The sequence below is a fragment of the Callospermophilus lateralis genome, chromosome 2 (genome assembly GCF_048772815.1).
Source record: "Callospermophilus lateralis isolate mCalLat2 chromosome 2, mCalLat2.hap1, whole genome shotgun sequence".
Taxonomy (NCBI): Eukaryota; Metazoa; Chordata; class Mammalia; order Rodentia; family Sciuridae; genus Callospermophilus; species Callospermophilus lateralis.
Window position 1 is genome coordinate 104,968,110 of NC_135306.1, and position 24,616 is coordinate 104,992,725.

The 24,616-nt window shown below is 42.1% G+C and overlaps 1 protein-coding gene and 1 pseudogene across 3 annotated transcripts in view; both read right to left on the minus strand.

Annotated features, from left to right (window-relative positions):
- The window catches only part of Gramd1b (GRAM domain containing 1B), a 167,488-nt gene extending 167,097 nt beyond the window's left edge, over window positions 1–391 (minus strand). For all 3 annotated transcript variants that reach the window (XM_076846241.2, XM_076846242.2, XM_076846239.2), the window contains exon 1: window positions 18–391. In XM_076846241.2, coding sequence (XP_076702356.1) covers window positions 18–391 — 374 coding nt within the window. The remainder of the gene's footprint in view (window positions 1–17) is intronic.
- Window positions 392–18,855: 18,464 nt separating this feature from the next.
- On the minus strand, window positions 18,856–21,068 carry LOC143387287 (large ribosomal subunit protein uL23 pseudogene; annotated as a pseudogene).
- Between the last annotated feature and the right edge of the window lie 3,548 nt (window positions 21,069–24,616).

Below are 24,616 nucleotides of genomic sequence, written 5' to 3' on the forward strand. Positions count from 1 at the left end.
GCGGATCAGGGACCTACCTGCTTTCACTGCACTCCTTCCGCTCCCTCACCCTCAGCCACTTGCGGAGAAGGAAGCGCTTTCGGCGCGGGGAAGCGCTGGGTGTGGAGCAGTTGGACCACGGGGTGTCCTCGTCGCTGGAGGGCGTAATCTCGATGGACGGCAGCTGCAGGAACTCCTTACCAGGAGCCAAGACGACAGGCAGGTCCTGCGCTAACCCGGCCTCCAAGCTCTGCTCCTGCACGTTCTTCATCCGGCGCATCTTGAAGCGCCGGCGGCGGAGCGTCGGGGTAGACGAGCTGGACCAGACCGGGCTGCTCTCCTGCGCGCCCTGCGGCTCGGGCACCTGCAGGGCGGGCAACTGCAGGTTCTCCATCATGTTGGCCGCCGGCATCGGGGTCTGTGGCCTCCGCGCTCCCTCCACGCCCTCGGCCAGCAGCCTCGCTCGCGTCTCCTGCTCGCTGCTCCCCACCCCGGCCCCTCGACACACGGTACCCTCTCACGTTAGGAAACGCTCGCGTCTCTAGCTGCTAGAAGAGCAAGTTCCTTTTCCTGGAGCGCGGCGAGGAAGGGACGCGAAGCGACGCGGCGCGCGGCCGCCCGTAGTCTTGAACTTTTCGGAGCGCGCTTCCTCCCCGCCGTCCGCCGCCGCCGGCGGGGCGACCCGGGCGCGGCGGGAGCCGCCTGCTAGCCACCCGGCCGCCCTCCTGGGGCTCCCCTCGCGCGCGCTTGTTTGTCTTCCACTGCGATCTCTCGCTTGCTTGCGTCTTTGCCTTAGCGAGACTCGGCAGCCCGGGGCCCCAGGGGGCGGCGCAGCAAACTCTCAGCGGTTTGCGTTCAGCAGACCAGGTTAGGGAACCGGCTTGACGCTGCAGGGAAGTAGAGAGCAGGAGGAAGAGGCAGTGGTAGGAGGGGAGGGAAGGAGAGAGAGAGAGGAAGCGAGACACTGGATAAAAACAAAAAAGGAGGCGGAGGAGCAGGGGGCTGGGGCGGCGGGGGGTGGGGGGCTATCCAGAAAGGGTACGCTGAAGCAGCGACAGCAGTGTAACTGTATACGGAATCCCTTGGGGAGGGATCTACCTCCCAGTAAAGGCTGCTCCAATCAGCCTAATGAAATAGGAGCACGAACCAAACTTTCTCAGAGCAATGATTGGCTGGGCAGTTCTCCTTAGCAAACTCCTAGCATTTTTCTGGGGGAGGGGGCCGAAGCGGAGGGAATCGGTGAAACAATCCCCACTCTCTCGGCCACCCAAGGTAACCCGTTGAGGGAAAACTGGGGACTTTTCAGCTAAATCTCTGCTCCTAAGAAAGGTGCTTGCTTTGAGTTATTTGGGGTGCAGATGGAGACACGGGAAGACTTTACATAGTTATTGGGAGAAAGCAAGATTCTTGGAGGCTGCTTCCAAAATGATGAGCTGAGAAGAAACGACAGTTCTGTGGCACAAGCTGAGGACACCAACATGACATACCAAGGAAAGACAGACAATAGGACACACGGGACCAGTAAGGAAAAAAGACTGAACCCTGTATAATCTTCAAATACCATGGCCCCATCCCACGGAAACAAGGAAACAGAGAAAGGCAAACAAGACAAGGCAGTGCATCAACAGAGTCCCAGGAGTCAGGGGCACCCCTTTCCATTCCTGGCATTGTTTACATTCTGCTTCAGCCTGCCAGTGTCATAGACTGGGTCACAAAGTCTGGTATGTCCACAGATCACAGAACCTAGAAGAGATCCGAGTTCTAGTGGTGTCCAAAGATGTGTTGAACCGTCCCTCCCCAGACCTAGGTATCAACCTAAGAGATGGGACTTGGAAGGGATCCACCCTGGGGGGGTTCCTCTGCTGGACAGAATCCAATCAGCCTAGCTGCTATCATAGAACCCTCCCTTTTCTTCCCAGCAGGACAGTTACCACTTCAGTACAATTAGACCAGGAGGGACCCCAAAGACTGCACAGAGTCCACAACTGGATCCAGCCTCTTCTCTGCCTTCTCTGTGGGCCCAGTTTCCATTTGAGAGTCAATGCCCAGATTCTGGGCCAGGATAAAGGTTACATTTCATAAGTGTCCCAAAGCTGAGGAGAAATTACATAGCCAGAATTTACTGCAACAACAACAAAAACTATATCCCTGCAGATCAGCAAAACATCAAGGGTGACACAGACAGCTGTCCATGAGTCCATTATGCCCTGCAGTGACACATGGGGCAGCTCAAAGCATCTGACATGGCATAACCTCTGAGAGGCTGTGAAACCCAAGGAAGTGCGTCTTCCTCAAGGAGAGACTACAGCTGAAAAGCCAAGGCCAGACCCACCCAAAAATGACCCCCCCCCACCCCGAAATGGGCTTCTGTTTCTGACTCTTCACATCCGGGCACTGGCTCTCTCAGGGATGATTTGGTATCACTCTATTTTAACTCCCGGACATGGCATGGAAAGGAGAAACCCCTTTCCATCAGGTGTCAGGACTGGCAAGGCGTAGGCACCTCTCCCGCTGCCAGGACACTGAGGAAGCTGTACTGTCACTCCAAACTTCAGGATCAGGAGCTAGGCCAAGGCTCCACACAGTTCATCACTGCCTTGGGTTTCCTCCAAGGAGGAACACTTTGCAGAGGATCTGACAACTTCCCAATTTCAGGAAGCTGCCTATTAGATGGATTGTTGAAATAAGAGACCAAGGTATGCAAGGGAATAAAGGAAGTAAGGACACTGCCATTCATTTAAAAACCAAAAGTAAATAAATAGCCCCCACCACACACATACACACACACACACACACACACACACACACACACAATTACACAATTCCACGGGTATTTTGGAGAAAAGGAGAGTCAATAAAGGGTGCAGTCCCCTTTATGCTGAATTTAAACATATGCCTCTCAAAAGGAAGAAGAGCCACCAGTTCCCTCTTCCCATACACTTCAGCCAAGTGTCCTACAATAGGTTCTGGACCCAAAATCCTGTGAGATTTAATTTAGGCTTTGGGCACAATACTGGTTGAGAATGATCACCTGGCCTGAGGCAAAACCTCCTCCAAACCAAATCTGAGAAGGTCTCACTTGGTTTGGAAGCAGACACCCAGAGTACCTCTTTTCTCTAATACCGTCTTTAGTAACTCAGGTACTGCAGCCTGCTCCAGGGCATTCAGCACTGGAAAACATAAAAATAAAAACAAACCCTAACACTGTCCCTGCTCACTTCCATCTGCAGTCCCTTCTTCCTTTCAAGCCATAACCTTATTAATCCATTAAAACACTAATCAAAACACACCCTAGTAAGGTAATAATAGGTCACTGCTTTGAAACATGCAATGCTCTTCAACTGTGAGCTGTTGTCACTTGAAAACTGGAAACATATTGAGGACAAACAAATTTCTCCTTCCACTGAGTCTCTATAGAATCCTGTGCTCTTATTTGTATGTGACTTTCATGTTTTTTAGAAGGACTCTCATATGTCACATTGCCCAGGGGCCCTAGCTGTGAGGAAGAACAGGACTTATTCCTCTCATTTTACACTTGATAAAAGTGAGACAGAGAGTTGCAGTAATTTATCCAAGGTCAATGATGAATGACAATGACTCATCGAGGACAAGGCCAGAACTTGAACCTGGGCCTTCTGAAGTCAGTTTAGAGGCCACCAAAATCACATCAAATGCATTAGCTCCGGAAAGCAGTATGAGTAACACCAGAATTTTACTAACTCTGGCTTCAGTTGGGTACATTATTAAATTACATGGCGCTGTTTAATTCCAACAGTAGTTTTACATGCAGGAAAATGGAAGCAAGATGCTTAGAAAAACAATTGCCCAGTGCAGCTGGTATCAGGGTGCTAGGACCAAAGAGTTTCTAGGACCCTCTTTTAGAACCTTAGCCACTGCATTCACTCACCAAGCTCCCTCTAACCCCCACCCTCTGTTTTTCCTCTCTCTGGTTTTGGTTCTCAGTGACTCCAAGGTTCTCTGGGAAACTGACCTCACCTTTCCACCTGCCTCCACCCCCCAGACAGGTGGTGGCCAGACCAACTCAGGCCCCATCCCCCAACACACAGCTAGCCTTCTGACTTAAATGAAAGAAGCTCAGATTACCAAGCAACTGTTGTTTATTCTCAGCTGCACAAGTTCCCTTTTCCGGGATACCCAACACCTGTCTATTACTCCTGGAGACCCATAGAGAACATAGTTCATTATTCAGTAGAAACTTTCAGCAGATGATTTAATTGAAATATAGCAACTTAAAGGATAGTTTTCTCTGGGGTGTGAGGTGGAAGATGTAGGCCCCACTAACCTATCGTCCTACCTGTCTCAGGATGCCAAGGGCAGGAAACTCCCAAGAATACAAGGGTGTCCCCTTCAACACTGTTGCTGCAAGACAAAGAGTTCCCACCTCAAGCCTGGACACAGAGTTTGCCCTGAACAGTATTCAGAATGGCCAACCCTAGTCATTAGTCTTGGTTCCAAGGAAAGCAGCAGGCATTGGACACAAGTGAGACTTGTTGCTCACAGGGAAGGTGGAAATATGGAGGATATTAGAACAAAGGGCAATCTCTAGCTTTGTCTATTGCTAAACAATAGAAATGAGTTGGCATAGAGTTGGCTACCTCAGGAGAGCAGTTCAGGTCAGGTCAAAGTTTATCATTTTATTTAGATTGTGTTTAGCAATCTAAATAAAATGATAAACTTTTACCAAGGGTAAGGCCAGCTAAGGACTAGAATGCCTTACCAAACCCAGTTAGAGTGGCTTTCTCTTTAAAGGTAACTGGAGCCTCATTAGAAGCAGGGGAAGGAAAGGGATTATCTCTTAAAGGCCCATCCTTACCTTACCATTTTGGGTCTCTAAGGTCCAGACTCTTATTAAAGTGAAGGCAATTTGCTTCTGCCTAAAACAAAGTCTGTCTGAAGGGACCACCACTGGCTTCAGGCATTTTGATCACACATGCTAAACACCTCTCAGAAACCCACAAATGGCTTTAATATCTTGCACAGTGAGCTATAAATACAGTGATCAAAAGCACTAGTGAAGCAAGGGACTGGGGTGGAGGATATGGGGACAGGAGAAGGAATTGGAGAGAATAATTTAAACTCCACCCATGGCCTCTCCTCTCCCTTTCACTAATCCCCCTTTCACTTCAGCAGAAAGCAGCTAGTTACTTAAGAAGGGTCAGAGGAAACTGCACTGGATTCATGTGGTTAGAGAAGAAGGGTACAGTAGGAGGCTGACACAGGCTAAACACAATCTAAATAAAATCATGGTTGACCATGCCATCATGTCCTGCTTCTCTTTTCTGAAGAAAAAGGAGAAAAAAACTTCAAAACCTTGATGGAGAGTTAGTTCCCCAGAATACAGCCTGGGGGAAGGGGGGCTGTCAGCCTTGGGGAATGCCCAAGGTCAACAGAGGTTGCTTCCACTAGCCTTCACTGGAGCCAGGGTGAGCAATGACGTCACCTCAGGAGAAGGACTGCCACCCGATAAGCCCTCCTGGTTTCATAGCTCATTAAAAGTCTTAGGAGTCAGAGGTTGTTTTGCACAACAACATTTGGCTACCTTTGTTTTTGATACCAGAATACCAAGGCACAAACAGATATTATCTCTTGTCCTCTAGATCTTGCCAGGACAATTTTTGTGCAAACCAAGGCTGGAAAAGACTTCCCTGCAGTCACCCCATCCACCCTTGGCTGATCATCCCATGCTTTAGGTACTCAATTACATTCCTCAGAAGCATCATGGAATATATCAGCCTATCAACCAGTTATTAAAAGCACAGGCCCAAAGTCAAGCTAGCAGAGTTTCTGACTTCTTGCTATTACCTGCTATCAGACAGGATGTCTCCATCTTTTTATCTGTAAAATCAAGATCCTGAATAAGGGCTGGGGATGTGGCTCAAGTGGTAGTGCGCTCGCCTGGCATGCGTGCGGCCCGGGTTCGATTCTCAGCACCATGTACAAACAAAGATAACTAAAAAAAGGATATTAAAAAAATTCTCTCTCTCTCTCTCTCTCTCTCTCTCTCTCTCTCTCCTCTCTCACTCTCTCTTTAAAAAAAAAAAAAAATCCTGAATAACATCTCTCTCCTGAAGTGGTTGTGGGCATTTTAGAACAATGTAGGCCATTTAGATCAGAGCTTAGCACGTAGTAAGAGCTCTATAAATGTTAGAATTTGCTGTGTCTATTTACATTTTCTTTATCATGCCCTTGTTAGGAAACAGGACTATTCATGTTCATTTCCAATTCAGTTCAATTCTACAAGTAGTTGTTAAGCTAGACCACTCTATAAGACTTCTAACTGAGGAAGTGATAGAGCACAGCAAGATAAATAAAATGCACTTTGTACATCAGAGTGCACAGTCTAGCAAGGCAGGATTAATGAAGGGCAAAAGAGATATGAGTGGAAAGATTGATAAATTTTAACTAGAGGGAAAGAGGTGGTGTAAGGAAGTCCTATAGAGGAACTGGCATTTAAGACATTAAGCATGCATCTCAATAGAAAAAAATTGGGCAGTAAAAGTTTGAGAGAAGGCAAGGAAGAGTGAATACTCAGTTTCTGAAAATAAGGAAAGATGTCACATTATATTAAAGGACATACTAGAAGATGAGGTGGAAAAAACACGGGAGAGATTATGGTGAAAGTTGAAATTTAGGTTTTACCCTTCAGATAAAGGGATGATATTCAAATTGGCTTTTATTTTTATTTTTGTTCTGGGAGGGTGACGTTATTGACCTGTATTTGGGGAGTATCAGCTCTAGTGATAGCATGAAATATGTACAGGAAAATCAAAGGGGAGAAGTACATAGATCAATCAGGAGACTAACATTCAATCCACAAATATTTTGGGGATATTGATCATATGAATGGCAAATAGTTCAGATAAGAGATGGGAGAAATTTAAAATATGGCAGGAAAAAAAAATGTGGAATAAGAAGAGATGGGCAAGGAAAATGGGACCCATGTGAAGATTTGTTCAGAGATAGAATGGAAGAAAACCAAGAAAGGGTAATGATTCAGAAGTCAAGAAAAGAAAGGAACCAGAATTTATTGCCTGGTTACAGCAAGACAGGTAGTGTGCTAAGTGTTTCATGCTCTAAATTGTATTTGACTCTTCTAACAGCCCTGAGAAACTGCTATCAAAAGCCCCATTTTAGAATAATGAGAGATTTTACAAGGTGACTTGCCCAAGGTCATATAGCTAGGAAGTGAAAGATGTGCATTAATTTAAACTGGGGTTTCTCTACTTTAAAACTCATACTTTTTCAGTTGTATCTTACTTCTATAAGACAAATTATATTGAATGCTATAATATAGTCAAACAGGAGGAAGACTGATATAATTTCATTAGATTTTATAATTAAGTCATTGATAACCTCTGAAAGGAGAAATGAGATTGTGATAGGTTAAAGAGTAAACAGAGAAGGAATAAATGGAAGTCTGCAAGATCAGACTGTACCTTCCAGAAATTCGGCAGTGAACAGAATCAGAGACAGTTATTCATTCTCAAATGGTTTTGAGCATCAGCTGTGTGTTAAATACTTTTCTAGGGCCCAGAGTTAGATTGTGAAAAGGTAAGTGTTTATGGCGGGGCGGGGGGGGGGGGTAGGGAAGAAGGACAGAGGGGGACAAAGAAAAAAGAGGAAGGAAGAGCCCAGTCAAGAGAACAGTTGGGGAATGGAATAAAGTGGGTTTTTTTCCCTCTTAATTTTTTTTTTTTTTTTTTTTGTTGTGTGTGTGTTATTGTTGGTAGATGTTACGTTTCAGAGGAACAAAATGTAACTGCACGATTATGCCATTTAAAATGGAGTTCTGCCTATACCTGCTAAGAAAATTGAAGCTTGGTGGTGTACCTGGTAATCTAGCAAATCAATCAAAAAGTATTTAATATTCCCAGATTCTAAGCATACCATAATTCTCAGTACTATAAAGAATTTCTTAAAAGTGTATGTAAAACTATTCAGTTTTTGAAAATGTTTTGGATGCTTATCATAGATGACTGTGGCCTTAGTTGCTTCAAATTTGGGGGAGGGGAGGAAGGTACAGAAAATCAATTCAAGAACTACAACTTGGTAGCAAAATCTACCTTAGTAGAAATATGTACCAAGTACAGTGTTAATACAGGGGAGAAAGATCCTGATCCAGAGAACTTTGTAGCAGAGACAGTACCTAGTCACGTTTTGAAGACTGGTAGCAAAGTTTTCCATGTAGATCAAGATAAGCATGTTTCCAGCAGAGAAGCCACGTGTGAAAAGTCAATGAGATACGAAAAAGAACATGGCACATTCTTGGATTTACTAAAAGAACAATTTACATGGAGCATACTGAACATTCAAGTGGGTGAGGTTTGAGGGGGAGACATTATGTTACTATAAATTTTCCCTTGTTCATCCATTTAACATATATTTATTGAGCACATCATTCTAAGTGCTGGAAAACAGAGGTGCACAAAATCAAGTCTGGGCTTTGGAGGAGTTCACATTCTAGTGATCCCAGAATTCCAGAATGGCAGAACAGAGATTTCCAAGGTCTGATTCAACCATCACTTTATCTTCTTTGTTCATTTTTGGTTTACTGATTAGAAAACAGAGGCACAGGGAAGCTACACCGTTTTACTGAAATCACACATCAAAAAGGTGGCACTTCACAGATGGAAAAGGACTTTGTATACAAAGACCAAGACTGTCAGAGTTGGAAGCTTAATTCATTCAAGAGGAATCTCATGCTCTAGCAAATGATTTCTTTTAAAAGTTAAAGCAGCCAACCAAGTCTTTTCTGATAGGAATGTTGGTTGTTCCACTGCCTCTCAATCAGAAACCTATTATAGACAAGCAAATCAAGATTCACAGAACTTTTCATGTTTGAGCCAGTGCACTCCAACCGCTTCTAGGTTCAGAAGGGTGATAACTTCTTATGCTGAGATACAACACTGAGATCATAAAAGTGAAACCAGAAACAGTTGCTGGGCTTATTCAGATGGGATACAATAGTATACTACTCCCCACCCCCACCAAGGATATACTTGGTGTATATATATATATATATATATATATATATATATATATATGTGTGTGTGTGTGTGTGTGTGTGTGTGTGTGTGTGTGTGTGTATGTATATATATACACACATACTTTTCATACTATAACAAGCCAAAAAAAAAAAAATGGAATTGCTTTGTTATGATACAGGAAGGAACAAAAGATGGTGGGACTCAATGGAGGATTTTCATTGGTGGCCCCTGTAATCCAGCCCTGGTCAATTATTTCCATTGCACCCTGAGTCATTTATCTTTCTGCAAGCAAAGCATCTGGAGGCAGTAATTGTAAATAATTCATTCCTGTACAATTCTGCAGTTGGATTTAACTCTGATCTCAATGAAAGTGACAATGTTGGATGTTCCCACTTTTTAGAGATAGTTGGTTTGCACCTGCGATGGCTATACTCTGCCCCAGAACTGTCCTGAGGGGTAGAGTTCCTGTTTATATCCCCCTACCTCTCTCCTAGGAGCTAAGATTCAGGATCACTGTGCCCACACCTTGCCTTGATCCAGTGACTTCATGATATTTTACATACTCTGAAATTGGGATTTGAGGATTGGTTATGGTAAGTGATTTCTTTTTTTAAAAAATATTTATTTTTTGGCATAGATGGACACAACACAATGCATTTTATTTTTATGTGGTGCTGAGGATTAAACCCCGGTCCCGCCCGTGCTAGGTGAGTGCTCTACGGCTGAGCCACAATCCCAGCCCCATGGTAAGTGATTTCTAAAGTCTTGTAGCTCTCAGAGTCTATAAACTAGAAAGATCTACTTAGGTTGAAGCACCCTTGATATCTAACAATAAATATCTAAAAATATATAAGTCTAGAAAAATGCTTTATATAAAACAAATCACTTATTTGACCAAAATATTTATTAAAAATAGATGTTTGTTGCATGCATGATTTTTTTTTTTTTTTTTTTTTTTGTGATACTGAGGATTGAACCTAGAGGCACTCAATACTGAGCTACATTCACAGACCCTTTTATTTTTTGAGACAGGGTCACACTCAGTTGCCTGGGCTGGCCTGGAATTTACAATCCTCCTGTCTCTACCTCTCAAGTCACTGGGATTGCACTAGAATTACACCACATTCAGTTACAAGGATGAAACTTTTATTCAATTAATAAACTTGAATAAGGAACATTCTATGAGAAAGCCATCTGTTGAATAGAGTTTCCAAATAGACATTAAATGCATCGCTAGATATAGAGTGACACTATTTTTCTGTGTTTCCAGGAAAAGAAAGAGCTTTATTTCCTATGCCCTCTAACACTCCCTGGATAGGTAAGCAGGTATGTCTGGAAGACACTAATTCTGCCTGACAATTGGGGATTTTTATGAACAATAGACTTTCCTTGGGTGATAGAATTATAGGCCTGGAAGAAACATGAAACATTTAGTTCAATGCCCATCCTTCTTCCACCATATTTCACCCAGATTCATGATGAGAAACTGAAGGGTTGGCAAGGTAAAGTTTGAACCAAGGTCACAAAGCTGGAGGTGGAACAGCTTTTGTCAAAACATACTTTGGTCAAATTCTATCTGAGCAACTCCCAATATTATTTTGGAAGTAGTATTTTTGACCTCAAAGAATAATTTAAAAACAAACTGCACCAAGGAGGCCTAACTCAGCCTGCCTTTGAGCGGACACATTTTGTGAGCATCCAATTCCCTCATAAGCCCCTACAAAGCAACAAGCTAATCAAACACAATACCTCGCTAGAACTAATCCCAATGTGTGAACATTCAGATTTGTGCAAAAGATAGAGTAGAATATTTATTTGCTTTTGGAAAGGCCTTTTTGCTTTACATAAATTGAATTTCTTAATGTGGGAAATTTCCCTAAAGCATTTTAAATATTACTTGATTTATACACAATCTTGCAGAGCACCACAGCTTGATAAAAGTCCATCTGTAAATAATCAACTTATATGATCTTACACTGTTGATTTCAAGTAAATATAGGGCAACTAGGACCTGAACCAAATGAAAATCTGCTTCAATTAGGCATAGATTAGAAATGTTTCAAAGTCTTAAAAATTTTCAGAAATCACCTAAGATTTCTTGAGCCAGGCCCTGTATTTTTCTTAAGACTTATTCTATTCCTATGAGTCAAATGTCACTCCCCCCACCCCACTCATTATAGAGATGAGGAAGCAAAGACTCAGAGAAATTAAAAACTTTAAACATCAGATGTGATTCAAACCCAGTTATTTAATCCAAAATTGTGTTTTATCGACTTCACAATTAATCCATTTTGACTTTCTATAAAATATCTATTTCAGGCATTATTTAAACTGGTTCTCCCTATCTTTCTTTCTTTCTTTTTTTTTTTTTGATAAAGGTTTATTTGATTTTCAATTTTGCAAATACATTAATATTTGAAATTGCAATTTGCTCTGATGAGCAAGATTTAAGCCTTTAAAACTTTGTTTGTAGAATTTTCTTCACGTTTAATTCAGTCAGCTTCTGTTAGTTCCCTAACTAAAATACACCACAAAGTTAAACCAATTTCTTTGGGAGTTCACATTGAATTCTAAATATTTTTCAAAAGAGACACTATCCTGAATATCTAGCAGAACACCCTTGCCAGAAATAACAGAAAGAAATATCTTTGAGGGCATGTCCAGACCACATTAATGTAGGTAGCCCTAATCACCAATTTTTGCCCAAGTGTCTCAAATACTTCTTACCTGTTAAGAAGTCGACTTATAGATCTGAGGCAAGTCAGCAGGGCTCAAAATCCTGGTGCTTCAAGGATCCTGCTATTGAGGATTAAAGACTCAAGACTCCAACTGCTGGCCTTTTGCAAATAGGTCAGCCTGAGGCTCCACTACGGTATTTTTTATAAAACGGGGCTTGCCACCCTTTGCTGAAATAGTAGCTCGATAAACACTAGAAGACCTTTAAAAGCGGCTTCTCTATGTTTCAGTTTGGCTTCCACAGGTAGTTAACTTCTCTCCATGATGTAGTCAGACAAAAGCTTAAATCTTGCTCATCAGAGCAAAGTCTCCTTCCTGAAGTCTGGCTCACGTGATCTCATTCCATGCGAGTTTGCCACCCATGCAGGCCCTTGAACCTTGGACCTCAGAGACCTCAGGTTCCATCCCATCATAAATTTTCCCAGCTTAACTCAAAGAACAAACCAATCATCACTTGTCACTCCTGAATGTCCTTCAGGCAGAGGGCACCTAGAATACTAAAAGTCAAGTCCACTGCCCCACCTCCTTCCTGTCTCATGTACACACTCTGTCACACACAGGTGCACACACAAACACAGAAATTCCCTCACTGCCTTCAGGAACCAGATACTGTTAATCTAAGAGTAAATGGTGAGTTCCCATCCACAGAGGTAGTGACACTCAGAATGACCCTGTCGGGGACAGTCTCACTATGTGGTTGAGACAGATGCCTTTGGTCACTTCTAGGTCTAAGGTTCTAAAACATCCCACGGGTTCAAATCTATGCCTGCTCTTGCTCTTCCAGTTGTCATATTGTGACATCTTCTCTTTCTTATCTCCTTTGAGAATAGCTTCAAAATCCATTTAAATCTATCATTACAAGTACAAAATAGTCTCAAATCAGTTTACCTATATCTCTTTCAACACATTATTTCCCATCTCATATAATAATAATAATTATTATTATTTTTATCTCATATAATTATTTTATTATTATTATTATTTGTGTGTGTGTGTGATGCTGGGGGTGGAATCCAGGGCCTCATCCATCCTAAGCAAGCACTCCACCACTGAGCAACACCCCAGCCCTGTATCATAATGACTAGTGTGAATTTTCTACTTCCTCTAGACCGTAACTGCCATCCAGGCAAGATTTATGTTCCATTCATCATTTGTCATTCTGTTATTGAGCTCACTGCTCCATCCTGAGCATTTACATTTATGTTCAGTGAATATCTGTAAATGAAGAAATGATAACGGGGGCAATGAGGCCAGGGAGCCAAGCTAGAAGGATGATTGATGAGGCATTCCGTGCAATTAGTTTCCCGGCCTCAAAATCTCTAGAGATTGTTCTTCTACCACAAGGCCCTTCTGGAGACACAAAAATTAAAGAATATTGTTCATCTTGGCTCTGCGGTTTCCCTAGGGGGGCAGCTCTGACTGTGAGCTCTGACTGAGCCTCCATCACATAGGAGATTTCAGGAAGGAACCTGGGGCCACAATGCTCTTTGCCCAGAACATTCGTTCCTGATTAACTAAAAGCCCAGGTTTCTCAGTTAAGGGTGTTTGGACTATGGATCTTCAGGGAGCACTTAAAGGAAGGAATTAGAATACATTTGGAAATAGCTGTTTGTCTCTTAACTCATAAGAAAACACTCTGAATTGGAGTTCAGTCAATCCTCTTTCTCCTGATGTTGGCAAGGGCCTCAGCTTACCATCACTGAGACATGAAATTTCATCCAGCTCTCTTTCAAAAGTCTCTAGATATACAACTCCTCCAACTTCCCTTTGGGAACCCCAAGAGACCTATATTCTGATGCTGGCCAGCTCTTCAGATAATAACCACCCTCTTCCATAGTTCCTTGTCCAAAGGGAACTGACCAGAAGGCCAATATTAAGCCATTATTTAATCCCTCCTAAATGTCTGGTCATTCCATTTGAGTTTCCAAGTAGAAAGTGTCTTTAAAGGCATCTTGTAGAGTTCAGGGCCACTTTTTTGCCCTGTTTACTGTGGCACAAAGGTGAGGCTTACTTATTAATTATGAAATAGCTGAGTCCCCAAACATATTACCATGCACTTTAAGAAGAAAGAAACACCTTTTGTGAGAATAGTTTTGTATTTCAGAAGGTGTCACATATTTTTAAAGCTAGACTACTTCTACTTCAGCCTTCCTGTTACTATTCTGCTGACAGTGCCCTCTCTTGCCCTACCTCGGGACTACAGCGCATTGTCCAAACAAAGGGTTTTGTAAGTGTTTGGCCCAGATTCCAGGAAAAATCCACTTGTTTTCTGAGAAGAAACGTCACAAAGAAGAACATGTGTACACAGATTCTCCACCGAGGGTGGGAAGACAATTTTGTCTAAATTAGACTAATACTCAAATATAATCATAGTAAGAGCAGATAATATTTACTTCACACTTACAAGGAATCAGACATTGTCTCTATTAATTCTTAAACTAAACCAATGTATTAGTGGTCACTCCCATTTTCAAAAGGGGGGGGAAAAAGGCTTGGGAAGGTCATCTAAAGACACACAACCAATTGGCACCTGGGCCGGGGTTCAATCTAGATAATCTGGCTCCAGAGTTTAGGCTGCCATGTGATCAGCTTGGCCTCCTCCAACGTGGAGGAGTCTCTCTCTCTCTCTCTCTCTTGAATGTCAACATCTCAGTTCTAACCTGTGCCTGACATGCTAACTTCATTGCTCCCTTACAGCGACAGCGGCTCTGCCATTTCATTATCATCTTCATCACAGTCGAAGGAAATTAAAAGATGGCATTTTGATTTTCTATTCAAGTGGTAATCTTCCTGTGAACCTATACTGCACAATGATTGCAAATGCCTATACAAAATACCATCTTCAGTCTTAATATTCATCATATGACCTGTTTGAAATAAATGTAAATATGGTATGTACAGACATATATGCCAGACTTCTGAATTCCCAAGGCTGGCAGGCACAATTGCATCTTCTTGACATTTATAGGTTGCTTTCCAATTATAGTAAGCTTATAATATTCATTTATTTCCTCACTTATAGGAGGCTCGGTGACTGACAATGAAATGCAAGAGTTCTAGAATTAGAATATCTGGTTCAAATCCTGGATCCCCCACTTATTAGAAAGTTAATTAGTCTCTTAGTGCTTTAGTTAACCCATATGAAAAATCAGATTCATAATAAAAGTGACTGTCTCAAGGACTTGTGAGAGATTAACCAGTCTCTCCCACATAGTTAATGCTAAGAAAAATCCATGGTGGCCTCATTTTTATGTATGCAGATGTGAGTACATGTATCATACATTTATCACTAGGGCAACAAGGTACGCAGCATCCACACACCATAGAGCAATATAAAAAATTCACGTTTTCCACACAATGCCACTCACACGCTGCGTATATGAAATCATTTCCCACTCACACACCCACAAAAAAAAAAAAAAAGGCGGATAAAGACTGAGGTCAAGTTAATAGCTTAGAATACAGGTTTATTTATTTTAAAGCCCATGGACAAGGGGGAAAGTGGCAAATGGTAACAACTGGTACAATTATGATCATTATTGTTATCATTATTATTATCACTGCATGAATAGGGCTTGTCAGCATCTCAGATTTCTGCATCTCGGATTTTGCCTTTTGTAAAGGAACTAAAGAATGCTTCATTGCTCCCTTACAATGGGAGTGGTTTTGCCATTCAATTATCATCTCCATCACACTCAATAGAAGTTAAAAGATGGCATTCTGGTCTCCTATTCAAGCGGATGATCTTTCTATGACTTTCATTACAGGAGAAGCAACTGGTAAAGCTAATGCAATGTACTGTAACTAATGCTTTGGAAATGCCCAAAGCACAACAAACCTAATCCACTTTGAAGACTAACTGTATTCAGCATGCTAGGTTTTATATGAAGCTATATATTATAGTAAAATCAGCTCTAGGGGAAAATCCTCTTTGAACCAGAGCTAAGCCATTTTTATTTATTTCTAAGACTTATAAAAGCCTGATGCAATATAAAAAACAAAAAAAAATCTCAATATTAAGATCCAATTTAACCCTTGGCTGAGCTACAATAATAGTATATATGTGGGTTTTGCATATAAGCTAAATTCATGCACATGAAATCAAGAATTTCTTTGATGTGATTGGATCAAAGCTGCTTTTTTTTTTTTTTTTTTTTTGCAGTACTGGTACAGGGGTGCTCTACAACTAAGCTACATCCCCAGAACTTTTTATTTGTTTATTTACATTTAAATTTTGAAACAAGATCTTACTAAGTTGCCCAGGCTGGCCTCAAACTTGCAATCCTCCTGCCTCAGGCTCCCAAGTCACTGGGATTACATGTGTGCACCATCACACCTGGCTATAAATATTTTTTTAATCATACACACATGCAATTCCATTTATTTTCTGTCTTAAGACTTCTAGTTCAAAAGGTTTTACATGTTGCATATTCCTAACCTGTTTGCTGACATGTTGGAGTTCTGGTTCAAATGGAGAAACATGTTCTTTCCCATCATGACATATACATTAGTAAATTCTTCCTTACAGGTGGAACTCAGCCTCGGGATCTGCTGAGTGTTTCTTAAACTTCCCTAGCATCTGAGTCAAGTCTCCCTGCATACTGCAGGGCACCATTGCTTCTTGATCTCTCGTAGTTGCAGTCCAGTTATTTCAGAGAGACTACCTTAGATTGCCCTCCACTTGGCTATGGTAAGTTTCTCCTGGATCTGTCATAGGTGATTCACAGCCTTCCTTCACCTTCATCCTGCAAATCATAAGCATGCTCTATGCACCAAATTTCAACGTGTTCTTCTTACTGGCATGCATATGCCTGATAATGAGTTGAACAGGGAAAGGGAGTTTTTTGTTTTGTTTTGTTTCATTTTTGTTTGTTTGTTTAGTGCTGGGGATTGAATCCAGGATTGAATGCATGCTAAGCAAGCACTCTATCACTGAGCTACATCCCTTGAAACCAGAGATGCTTAACCACGGAGCCACATCCCAAGCCCTATTTATTTATTTATTTAATTTGTTCTAATTAGTTATATATGACAGTAGAATGCATTTTGATACATTGTATACAAATGGAGCACAAATTCTAATTCCTCTGGCTGTATATGGTGCAGAGTCCACTGGTAGTGTAGTCATACATACATATAGAGTAATATGTCCATCTCATTTTACCTTCCTTCCTACCCCAGCACCCTCTCCCCACCCTCTCACTCCCCTCTGCCCAATCCAAAGTTCCTTCATTCTTCCCCACACGCCATCTCCCCCCATTAGGGATCAGCATTTGCTTATCAGAGAAAACATTCACTCTTTGGTTTTTCCGGTTTGGCTTATTTCACTTAGCATGATATTCTCCAGCTCTGTCCATTTACCTGAAAATGCCATAATTTAATTCTTCTTTATGTCTGAGTAATAGTCCATTGTGTACACAGTTTCCTTATCCATTCATCTGTTGAAGGGCATCTAGGTTGGCTCCACAGTTTGGCTATTGTGAATTGTGCTGCTATGAATATTGACATGGCCATGTCACTGTAATATGCTGATTTTAAGTCCTTTGTGTATAAACCAAGGATTGAGGTAGCTGGATCAAATAGTGGTTCCATTCTAAGTTTTCTGATTCTAAGGAATCACTAAGACTTTATTATTATTATTATTATTATTATTATTATTATTATTATTATTTTATTTAGAGACAGGGCCTCACTAAGTTACTTAGGGCCTGGTGCTAAGTTGCTGAAGCTGCCTTTCAACTTGGAATCTTTCCACCTCAGCCTCCCAAGTCACTGGGATTACAGGTGTGTGCCACCAAGCCCAGCTAAAATACTTTTAATACAAAAAAAAAAAAATTGGAAAGAAGAAATCAATGATTTAGAAAAGAGTGTCTTAAAACCTAATAACATTTATTTACCCAAAAGATTTCCTGGTGGAAGACTCTGTGGTCTGAGTGCATCCCACCCAGGTTTAAGATCTTAACTTGACTAAGATCTAACTGGCCCTGCAGGATCCTGATAATACATAGATTCATCCCAAGACCAAGCAGACCTCAGCACTTCAATTGACTAGATATTTCAAAGCCATCCTTGAAACTTGAACACGCCCTGAACTTATAATAAATGGAACCCTAGGGAGGGGTAAACTTGCTTCCCTAAAACCAAAGCAGGCCCTTCTGAATGAATTTTGGTAATGAACTTTTGAAAAGCATGCATATTGGCTGAGAAAATCTTGGAAAGAATGGTAAACCCTATGAATCTGGAATGAGGGAGAATTCCAGCCCTGCTCTGACACTCACTTATTGAGTAACTTAAAGGGTTTTTCCTATTATTATAATCTTAGTTTGCATGTCCATTCATTCATCTTTACAAATTTATAGTACAGTTATCATAAGTCAGACACTGTTTCTGTTCTGAGTAAAACATATCAAAATTTATCCCTGGGGGTGTATACTTATAATCCAGCTACTCAGAAGGCTGAGGCAGGAAGATCACATGTTTGAGGCCAACCTCAGCAATTTAGAGAAACTGTCACAAAGAGGAAGGGATGACTGCACTGCTTTTAGGGGATCTGGACTGCAGCTGCCATTGCAAGGACTAGCAAGGTTGACTCCTGGACCTAGTGTAGGCATTGAACTGTGACTTGTGACCTCAGCTTTCAGAGCCCAGATGGAACCTTGGAAGGACATCTGGACACAGCTGATTTGCTCAAGTTAGCTGTTTCTGCTGTGTCTCACTGGGAGCCTGGGGCAAAGAAGTCTCCCCTTCTCCCAGAGCCTTGTCTCCAGTCCCGTTGCTCCTCTACTTCTTTTTCTTCTCTTCTTCTTACAAGATTCCCCTGCACATTTTCCCCTATCTCTTCTTTTGCTTCTATAAGCTCATTTTTCCTTGTTCCCAAGCCTTCTGCCTCCTAGGGTTCTCACCTTCATAACCTTCCAGCTTCTACCCTGTCCCCTCCCTGAGCTGATAGAATGAGAAGTGTCTGGCAGGGGTCGAAGAGGGAAAGGCTACCGGGCTAAATGGAGAACCTATTTTTAAATCTGATCTTGTGGCTGAGTAATTCCAACTCCACCACACTTTGAGCTCATCGGAACTGAATGAGGGAAAGTCATGGCTCTATTATTGGCCACAAAAGGAATAGGCACAAGAACACTCACTGTACCTTTGGGGGAAGAGCGTGGTAAAGGTTCTAGTCTCTCACTTTTGGCTGTTTGCTGTATTGTCAGGGTGGTTATTGCTGTTTTCCTTCCTATCTCTTCATACTTTCAGGCACCTAAGTCACCTTGAAAGTCAAAACAAGACTTACCCTCACTTTGCACAGGTATATGGCAGGAAGCCTTGCTAGCTGCAGGCAAAAGTCCCAGAGTTGCAAGCTGGCTGGTCTCCTAAGTTGGCCAGAAGGTAATTAGCCTGTGTTATGGTAACTCAGCACTAACCAATGGAGCTAGACAATGCATGCATTTAAAAAAAATAGAGACAAATAAACAATTGACAATAGTGGTCTTATTCTCAGAAAGTCCTGTCTGGGTGTCAGAGCAAGGGAGGGCAGGCAAAACAGATGAAAGCAGAAGTGTCCCAGCTGAGGAATGCAAGTGCTGGGGCATTTCAGGGTCAGAGACAAAGGAGGCACAGCTATTAAAGTGAAACCCTTAGGAATTGAAACACTGCTACATATAATAACAATGTAATTCTTATATCACTCCAGTAAGGGAAGTAGGATAGGTATAATGTTACTTTATAGATAGGAAACAAAATCAGAAAAGTCATATGACTTGTGCAAACCTCATAATAAGAAGGAAAGGCAGGGTTTCCAGCCAGGTGTGCCCTTTGTAAATTACCATAATTATCCAAAAGCTTGCCTAGCAGTAATGTGGTAAGACAATGACAGTGTTGGGAACTCAGATCTTCTTTATTCTAGTTTAAATGTCTTTATTTTTACCTTAAAATGCCTAGGTAACCAAACTGGGTAATCAAATTTCTTTTCCTCAGGCTCTTGTAATGATTCCTCTAATCAGTGCTGCCTCTGAACAAATACCAATAAAATTACATAGAGGGAACCTTTACAGACCAGCTCAGGGCGTGTCCTATTACATCCTATCTTATGAAACAATAAACATGGCACCTTATCTGGAGAGTAGAAGGAGTGTTCTACTTTCAGCAGGGGTGGCTTTTGTCTTCAGAGGTCTTGTTTAGGAAAACTCAATAATCTAATCTTTAACAGATTGAGCCAGCATTAGTGTTAGGAGGCAGGGCCATCCTGTGGGAACCAAGTTCAGTGCAACTTAGACATCATCTGAATTGTCCTTCTGGGGCTCTTGAACCTGCTAGAGAATTCCACTTACTTCTGGGTGGAATTAGTGTCTTACCATGTCTTGTCATTACCATTAGTGTCTTAGCTCATAGGGAAGACAGACACTTTCTATCTGAGCCACAGACAATGCTCCCTAGCTCGAGGGTTGCCGGAAAGAGGGGTCCCCAAATTTGTCCTCATCTCCTTATGCTATTTTTTTTTCTTTTTTCTTTTGCAGTGCTGGGGATTAAACCCAAGGGCACTCTACTCCTAAGCTACATCCTCAACTCTTTTTACTTTTTATTTTGAGATAGGTTGTTAAATTGCCAAGGCTGGCCTCAAACTTGAGATCCTCCTGCCTCAGTCTCCCAAGTTGTTGGGATTACAGGCATACACCGCTGCTCCCTGCTCATTCTGATATTTTCTTAGAAAGCACAAAGCTTTCCATTTATACACTCAACTCATCCAAGCTTGTGAAAATTCAAAAAATATTCTGATCTCTTGGTTGGACAATCATTCACTTTGGGCATCCAATATTGTTTTGATTTATTTTGGTTTTTAAAATAGTAAAAAACAAAACAAAACAAAAAAATATTTACAATTAGCCAGATGGACTCAGTTGATATTATCCCAATTTTGTTGGCAATATCCAAGGCATCAAAATAAAGAGCCAGTGAAAATCTGCTTTCCTCTCCCCATAGGGTCTGACCAGAGTGTTGACCTTGGCCACATCAATGCCATAGAGTTTCTTCATAGCCCATTTGGTCTGCTGCTTGTTGACCTTGACATACACCATGAGCACAAGTGTGATGTCAATTTCCTCCTTCAAGGCTGACTCAGAGGTCAAGGAGAATTGATGGTGGCATAGTGGTTAAGCTTCTTTCCCCTAGGTGCTCTTCTGAGGGTATTTGGGCTGTCTCTGGTCACAATGTCTTAGGCCACCAGAAGGTGGATGTTCTATGGGTCTTCTGTGTGGCTGAGAATACTTTTAGCACTGCCCTCTTGGCCTTCAAAGACTTGTCTCTCACTTTGGTGCTGGGAGCAGCAGGTGTTTTCTTCTTCACTTTTGGTACCATCTTTGTGAAAGGCCCAATATTGTTTTATTTATTTATTCTGGTACCAGGGATTGAACCCAAGGGTGCTTAAACCACTGAACCATATCTCTAGCCCCTTTTAAAATATTTTAATTAGAGACAGGGTCTCACCGAGTTGCTTAGGTCCTCACTAAATTGCTGAGATTGGCTGTGAACTTGTGATCCTCCTGCCTCAGCTTCCCGAGGCACTGGGATTACAAGCATGTGTCACTGTGCCCGGCTTTCCAATACTGGTGTTAACATAAGTGAGGCTTTGTTTCTATATGAAATAAAAGTTAGCAGTGGGGAGCTCTCAGCCACGCAAACAAACAAGTATTTGTAAAGACACAGCAAAAGGGCCAGCAAAAGCCTGGTTGATTTTCTGTGCCAGTATAATGCACCAAATTACTGTTTTCTCCTATTTCACTTAGTTTTTTATTGGGTAATAGTCTTAGCAGCAGAGAGGCACTGGGAAAACTTGGGCCCAGAAAGGCTGAACCATTTCTTCAAGTTTACTCAACAAAACAGCAACTCCTGTTTTAGGATTAACTATGAGTCTAGAGTCAGCCTACATGGATGTTCCAAGTTTAGCTACAGTACCAAAGACATCAAAAGGCCACTTTCCTGAATTCTATTCATTGAGAGCAACATTCTCTCATTTGAAATTGTCAAGATCATGATCCTAACTCCTAGAACTTTCACCTCACTGTAAGAAAAACCAATCTTATCGCCTGGGATTCAACACCATGTGGAGCCATGTTAGAGGGCAACAAACCATTGCCTGTTAGCTGTGGAAAAACCTAGACTGAGCACCCCCAGAGCAGAGGGCTCATTGAAAGTTATGTTCACAAAGCCTAGGTCAGAGCTAGAACACAAATGGCCCTTGATACTTACTTAGTCAATGAATGCACCTGTACATTTGATTTTTGCAAGATGAGAAAGATGGCTCCTGTTGCTTATTTCTCTGTTCTCTGATTGGGCCCAACGTGCTTTGAAAGGGTCATTAAACCAACTGTGTTGGCAAATGCCAAGCTAGGCAGCTCCAGCAGAAAGGGCCCAACTCCTGATGGTATGGAAAACAGGTTCTTACTGCCCTCTGGTGGCCAGGAAGATTTCGGCCGCCAAAGTCCCATAGTGGCCCTGAGGCCTTCAACTCAAATGCCTCCATCCAAGAGCGTCCTCCGGCTTCATGGACACACCCCTTCCACCACAGGAGAGTTCTTGGTCTGTGGGCTGGAAAGAGGCTACCCAACGTCCTTGGAGGAAACAGCTCATTCCTTTCCTCAGAGCAGATGAGTATGTCCAGAAGTTAAAAGCAAACCCTTTAAAGTGAATCACCATCCAGGGAATGGTTCTGTGCTTTTAAGAGGTTCTCAAATTTAAAAAATTAAAAAATAAAAAAAAAATTAAATTAAATTTAAAAAATCAAAGAAAATAATTTCCAGTCCAGAATGTTTAGATTTTGAATTATTTGGGATTTTCAGGTCAGGTCACCCTTCTGAGCACAAAAAAAAAACCCTCAGAAGCCCTTTCCAAACTTGTATTGCTACTGTTCCATGAATGTAACCCCATGCAAGGGAAAGAGCAACTGAAAATCCAAACTAATTACAGAAAAAATGATGACTCTCCTCATAAACCCACAGGAGGCTTCTCAGTTTTGTTTTGTTTTAGATGTGTTCCAGATGAACAAAAGCAACAACGAAAAACCTAAACTGCTGCAGGGTCCCCCAAGCCGACACCACGTGTGCAGATGTTGGTGTTGCGCCCCACAGCTGGCTCCCCAGCACCTGGAACAGTGCCAGTCACATCAGTATGTATTTGGTGAAGGAATGAATGGGCTGAGCCTGAAGAGAAAGAGGTACTTTCTGATAGAAAGCATTGCATATTGGTACCAAATGCATTGAGGCATATCTGTCAGTCTTAGCTTGCAGGGGATATCATCTCTCCCATTAAAAACCCTTTTAACCCTGGCATGTGGTAGCTTACACCTGTAATCCCAGCCACTTGGATTACTGAGGCAGGAAAATTTCAAGTTCAAATTCTGCCTAGGCAACTTAGTGAGACTGTCTCAAAATAGAAAATAGAAAGGATAGGGATCTAGCTCAGGGGTAGAGCACCCTAGATTCAATCCACAGTATGAAAAAACAAAAATAGTGATACTTTCATAGAATTCTCATTGATTTTTTTGTTAATTTATTTTTTGAGAGACTGGGGATCAAACCCAGGGCCTCACACATGGTAGGCCAGTTTTCCACCACTGAACTACCCCCCCCCTTTATCTTTTAAAAAGATTATAGAATTTTAGGACTAGAAGAAACCTCATAAATCATCATTGCTCTCTTTATTTGGTTTTATCTGTTTACTTCACAGATGAGGAAAATGAAGCTCAGAGAGGTTAACCAACACACTGAAATTCCCACAGCTATTTAATGGAAGAACCTCATGTGGATCCAAGTCCTCACTCCAGGCACTTTCTAATGATATTCAAAGTTTTTGATGGTGACCCATAGTGAAAAGCATGTGACCCAACATACAAGTGTACACATGCACAACTAAAAAGAATTCCATGGAACCACACTCACTTTCCCCATGTAGCATCACCCTGGCCTGCTGTGTATTGTATTCTGAGTTTTTATAATATTCTGATCAGCTTTTACTCAATTAGTTTCACAACTTAAGAACTTTTAATATCACTCCACCACAGCATCTTGCCTATATACTGCACTTGTAAAAAGGCTGACATCTTCCAGAATCTTCTACTAATAGAACTAGTGTGATCAATTTCTTGAGACCTCTTGGCTCAAAGATTTTTATTTTTTGACTTGATACAAATACTATCTCTCACCAAGAAGTTACATCTCACTCCCAGGAGTCTGGTCCAGGCAACCCCCCTTTCCAGCCAGAATAATCACAATAGTGCATTTCTTTTTTTTCGGGGGGGGGGGTTGGTACTAGGGATTGAACTCAGGGACACTCAACCACTGAGCCACATCCCAGCCCTATTTTGAATTTTATTTAGAGACAGGGTCTCGCTGAGTTGCTTAGCGCCTTGCTGTTGCTGAGGCTGACTTTGAACTTGTGATCCGCCTGCCTCAGCCTCCCTCCAGAGCTGCTGGGATCACAGGCATGTGCCACCATGCTTGGCTACACAAGAGTGTATTTTAAATGCAGACCAGAGTCATCAGAGGCGACCTTGTTCCCATTCTTGATTGGCCCTCTAACCCACAAACTGGAAGGGCTTTGCATCCCTACGTGAAATAGTATGCCCTTATCTCCCACTGCCTCTCCGCAGCTGTCACTCTCCACCTGCCCCGGGGAACCTGGGAAGCGGGTGGAAGGTGGCCGATAGAAGGAAAGTGGAGAAAGGTCAGAGGATGATAAGTAGGTGGGTCTGAGAAGGTCATTAACTAAGTGAGTGGGTGCAAACAGATGGACGGCTGGGTGGTCTTAAGGTGCCAGCAGTCTCTGTCTCTCTCTGAGTCACAATATCTTCTCCTTTCTTCTCTCAATCCCATTATTAGATTATTTCCTCCACCGTCTCTTCCTCTGAC